General features: G+C 33.6%; 1 protein-coding gene across 1 annotated transcript; it reads right to left on the bottom strand.

Moving 5' to 3' along the window:
- LOC129001134 (dynein regulatory complex subunit 2-like) lies at positions 1-1,387 on the bottom strand. The gene has a single exon (XM_054428333.1). It carries the CDS (start codon positions 1,296-1,298, stop codon positions 42-44), a length of 1,257 nt encoding a protein of 418 aa, XP_054284308.1. The 5' UTR covers positions 1,299-1,387; the 3' UTR covers positions 1-41.
- Positions 1,388-5,727: the final 4,340 nt, after the last annotated feature.

The raw sequence follows: 5,727 nt of genomic DNA, 5'->3' as shown, positions 1-5,727 counted from the left end.
TACATACAAAGGTTATTTATTTTGAGGACGCATACGTGTAATCAATTTCGTGACAAAGCCATGATCTCTAAAACGGTTTTCAAAGATTCTTGTAGCTCACTATTTTCTCTGGAAAGTTCATACAATGTTGATTCCAATTTTTGTTTTACTAGATTAGCATGAGCTAATCGTCTCATGAAGCTATTAAGTATGCTGCAATCTTGTTCTTTTACTTCTTCTAGTGCTTCTTTTGAAACCCCAAAAGGCAGCACCTTCTCCTCCTGAGTTTCCAATCTTGTACATAAATTTCCTAATCGCACTAATTTTTCTCCTTTCTCTAAAATATGTTCTAGATTTTTGATGACATCATTACTCTCCTCAGTAAGTATTAACAGCTGGCTCTCGTCTAATGAAGCATCTGTAATCAGACTTTTTCGAGCCTCAATATACTCAGCATACGTTTCCTCCTTATCTTTTTTTAGGTCTTTAAGTGAGGTTTTGGATGCTTGTTTTTCACTTAGTTGAATTTGCAAAGTACTCATTTCATCTAAAAGTTTCGCCATCCTACTGTTCTGCTGAGTAATCATGCTGTTATAAAATTGATCTTTAATCTTTAAAGTTTCTAGTTCTTTTCTACGTGTATCCGTTGCAGTCTTGTACTCCTCTAGTGTGTCTGATATATTTCCAATCACTGTTTGAAGATTCTTTTCTAATCCACCACTCATTTCTTCGACACACTGGATCCCTCTTTTACTTTCTTCGTCTCTTTTAGTTAAATACTCACCTTGAGCTATGGCCATAGCCTCATTAAACCGTTCCTCCATCATAAATAGTATAGTTTTGTAGTAGTCCTCAAGTTCCTCTTGAGTTTGATTATTGAACTCGAGGTTTTCTCGTACACCATCCAGACAAAGCTTTACATCCAGATCAAACTCTTGTTTTAACTTTATAATTTTCTGATGAAAATCTCCTAGCAATTTGTCCATCTTCAAGCTATAATCCTGCCAAGACATTGCCTCTTGTGTTTTTGATTCATCAATGTTGTCTGCTAGCACATTAATTATAAAGTCCTTAAGATCCATTGCATGCTCAAAAGTACTCCATGCTTCTTCCATATCTTCCTTTATCTGAGGAAAGCGTTTTGTAAAATGTTTTGTGTACCATTCCTTCAAGTATTTTGACAAGTTCTTCTGACTGTAACTAGTCTCGCGAGATAATTCACCCTTCCTAGTTTTTATTCTAATCTCTTCAGCTTCCTTAAGTTTAGTTGCTTTTTTCTGAGCTTTACGCTGTTTCTTTTCTTCTGCTGTTAAAGGCATAATAAACAATGCCTAAATTTATATAAAAAAGCTAAGTATTTAAAACTGAAAGTTTCACAAATTTGTTAAAACCCCGATTTTACTGTTGTAATGATAAATTACTTGTTTAACTATAACATGTTATGTAAACAATAGGAAAATACAATAATAACATTAAAATAAATAGTATTCTATTTTCAATCATATGATAAATTAAGTACATACACACTATGATGATACTGATACTGTGTGTGCTAAAACAAACTCTTAATTCGTTATAGGAAGAGTTGCATTATCATAGACATTTCTACTACGTATTCGATTTCGCAAGGATCTTTACAGTCTGTAACAGATAATAACCATGAATACTAGAAAAGACTTTGTAAATTTAGGTTATTGCCCTGGAGAAAGGATAAACTGCATATTGCACTCGAGAAACACGTTGTGCGGCCCTTTAAGGGCACCACCTAACATTCCACTGATACTAATACCCTCAGCTAGACTCTTAAATGAATATGAGGAGCAGTGGAAGAAGTCGACCCTAGAATCCACATGGCTGCCACTTCTAAGAGAAGCCTGGAGATACCACTGTTGAGGGTATAGCTTGTTGGTCTATAGCATCTTTTGTAAGATGCTACATATGCCCGTCTTATTGCCGGGCTCTGCTTTGACTATGACATTCGGGCATTGTTCTAGGAAGAGTCGACAAAATTACTGGCCTTGGGATTCATAATGGAATCCTCTCTTGGCCCTCGTGCACACATCGATCACATAACTTCCAAGGCCAGCTCATTGCTGGGAATCTTTTTGTATGGGTCTGCTTTTAGTATTCAGAACGGCCAAAGACCTTAAGTCACCACCATAGACTAACCAACCACAGGTAAGGGAGTATGTTTTATCAATGCTCACCATGTGTACCCAATCGTTGAGAATGACAATGTATTGTAATTAATCTGGGCACCATGGTACAATTACTGGGTTGAATTTTGATACACACTGACTATTTGGGTCAAGCTATGGAATCGTTTTTGATCCAGGTCGGACCATATTGCTTTGTCCCAGTGTTCTTTTAAGTCAAAAGGGAAAAGTCACCCTTAAAGTAAAGCCATTAAATTGAAATGTCCATGTCTTCAGCTCCTGAGCAAAAATATGTAAGACTACATTACTTTACTACGTAACACCTGTCATCAACATAATATATATTTTTGTGAGATGGAGCAGTTAAAGAGTTGGATCAGTTTGTGTTTGCATTGGAAGAAGGTTGTGGTTTCAGTAACTTACTTCAGATTATAGTTTACCTGGTGTATTACTTCACAATCAGGTCCTGAAAGATCAGTAGAGGTTCCTTCTTTTACTCCCAAGGAGGTCTTGTTGATTTCCGTTGTTTCCAGGTCATGAATGTCTTAATCACTGAAACACATGTCTAAATATTGATTAAGTTATTTTAGATAGTAATAGTGTTAATTGATTCAATATGATCCTGTTGATGAACTGGCGGGCAATGTAACTTAGTCTAACCTTTTGCCTAACCTAGAATTTTTACTAGGCTATTGACATAATTAGACTGACCAAGCTATCATCTTTTTCGTAAAGTCATTGCGCAGTGAATAGATGATGACAGTTGACAAATTTGTGTTTAAATAAAAAGAACTTAACTGATGTTTACACACCTGTATATTATCATTTCCTATAGGCCTACATGATAATATATACGATTGCTGATAACTTGTAAAATATATTGCCAGGAAAATTTACTAGACACAGTAGAAGCACTAATTACATCGTCCATTAAACTCTGACTGATGTAATCTATACAGGGTGATTGATATAAGTGTGCCAGCCGGTTTATTCGAAAACTATAAGAGATATCAAAAAAAGTTAAATGGTAAGTGCCTTGGATTTTTTATTTATAAAATTATAGTTAAGTCCAAAAAATTATTTTAGCCGCCATTTTTCCAATATGGCCGCCAACTTTGATTTTTCTTATGGAACACCCTGTATTTTATGATGTATTCTGGTAGAAAAAGAAATTTTAAGACGATTTTATTCTTGTCATTTTTTTCATAACCCTAACCGTTTCAAAGATAATAATGGTTTAAGTTGTGAAATTTTCAATGGTTTTCGAACAAAACAGCTGGCATGCTTGCTTAGGCCTTTATCGAAACTTTTTCTCATGCAGAAATTTCAAAACTTTAACCATTATTATCTTTGAAACGGTTAGGTTTATGAAAAAAATGACAAGAATAAAATCGTCTTAAAATTACTTTTTCTACCAGAATACATCATAAAATACAGGGTGTTCCGTAAGAAAAATCAATGTTGGCGGCCATATTGGAAAAATGGCGGCTAAAATAATTTTTTTTACTTGACAACAATTTTTTAAATAAAAAATCCAAGGCACTTACCATTTAACTTTTTTTTATATCTCTTATAGTTTTCGAATAAAACGGCTGGCACACTTATATCAATCACCCTGTATACAGGGTGAGTTTCTACTGACCGTGTTAACTTCGCCAGTGGGTTCTACTCACTAAAAGGAACAAAAAAGTTCCTATAAACCCATGTCCGATTTTCGACCGTTTGGCTGTTTTGGGGGATTTTGTGTTTTTCTTATTTTATTAGACTTTGCTCCACAATTTATGTAATAAAAACTTAACCAATTACTTTAGAGAGTTATAGATAAAATCATTGGAAAGAACATTAAATTTGCTATAAATCAAAGGTTTCATTCAACAATTATACCATTACATAGTCCACGTTATAACCAAAATAAAGTAAAAATGTCATTAAATTAATTTATTACGATAATTTTCATGGGCCTCCTTTGATACATAAATCTGCATTTATGCAATGTTGAAATGCATAAAAAACTTGGCATTTTAATAATCTTTCAAATGATATGCTATTCAATACTATTATTGATATAAACCAGTGAGAAATTACTAATAAACTGCAATAAAACACGGTTTACAGATTTTTTTTGCACAGTTTTACTGTTAATAATAATTACTGTGTACTCCATGATGTATTTTATTGAACTATCTGATAAAAGTTGTACATTATTTTAACTTTTAAATATTTATTAAAATTATCTGAATTAATAAAATGTATAAACTCAAGGTTTTTCACATTTTCAAAGATGTAGTGTGTTTGATTCTTAAATGCTGTGTAATTAGTTTTACCTTGTGCTTGATTAAGTCAGCTTTTATTGATTTGTCATCTATAGCTAGATAACTCAGCTGCTTGAACATACCTTATTGAGTAATTTGCTGTTTTAACTTTATATTTCCAAGTCAATTAAGAGTTTTTCAACATTTATTAAAATATGGAGCCTTTTACCAATCAAGATTATGCCAACATGATGAATACAGTAATTATTATTAACAGTAAAACTGTGCAAAAACAAAATCTGTAAACCGTGTTTTATTGTAGTTTATTAGTAATTTCTCACTGGTTTATATCAATAATAGTATTGAATAGCATATCATTTGAAAGATTATTAAAATGCTAAGTTTTTTATGCATTTCAACATTGCATAAATGCAGGTTTATGTATCAAAGGAGGTCCATGAAAATTATCGTAATAAATTAATTTAATGACATTTTTACTTTATTTTGGTTATAACGTGGACTATGTAATGGTATAATTGTTGAATGAAACCTTTGATTTATAGCAAATTTAATGTTCTTTCCAATGATTTTATCTATAACTCTCTAAAGTAATTGGTTAAGTTTTTATTACATAAATTGTGGAGCAAAGTCTAATAAAATAAGAAAAACACAAAATCCCCCAAAACAGCCAAACGGACGAAAATCGGACATGGGTTTATAGGAACTTTTTTGTTCCTTTTAGTGAGTAGAACCCACTGGCGAAGTTAACACGGTCAGTAGAAACTCACCCTGTATATAAAATCCAATGTATGTTTGTATGTTTGTCCTTTATGGACTCCAAAACCGCTCGACAGTTTGTAATGAAACTTTCAGGCATTATTAAGCATTATTCAAGGATGGTTTGTGTGAAGTTTGGTGCAGATCCGTCAATAGGGCTCCGCCCCAGTGGCTCTGGAGTTTCCCATGTTAACCTTATGAGTACTCATATTTAAATGGAATTAAAGAATCTTAACAGCTGGTGCAACTAAACAATTTGATTCTGTGATGTTCAATAGCATTAAAAAGTTAATAGGTTTACCAACAGGGTGCAGCACTATATTTATTTTTAATTTATGAGAACAGTTAATTTGCAACCAAAAGGTGAGTGAGCGTAGCGAACGAACTTCAACCTGGAGGCGAGTTAGCGTAGCGAACGAGCTAACCTGAAGGCAAGTGAGCGCAGCGAACGAGCTCCAACCTAAAGGTGAGTGAGCGAAGCGAACAAACTTCAACCAGGACGTGATTGAGCCATGCGAACGAGCTCATCTTGAAAATGAACGAGCATGTGACATAAAACCACA

This window comes from Macrosteles quadrilineatus, unplaced genomic scaffold (genome assembly GCF_028750875.1).
Source record: "Macrosteles quadrilineatus isolate MER2022 unplaced genomic scaffold, UCM_ALF_1.0 Scaffold_8__2_contigs__length_117827958, whole genome shotgun sequence".
NCBI classification, from domain to species: Eukaryota; Metazoa; Arthropoda; class Insecta; order Hemiptera; family Cicadellidae; genus Macrosteles; species Macrosteles quadrilineatus.
This window is presented reverse-complemented; position numbering and strand designations above follow the sequence as displayed.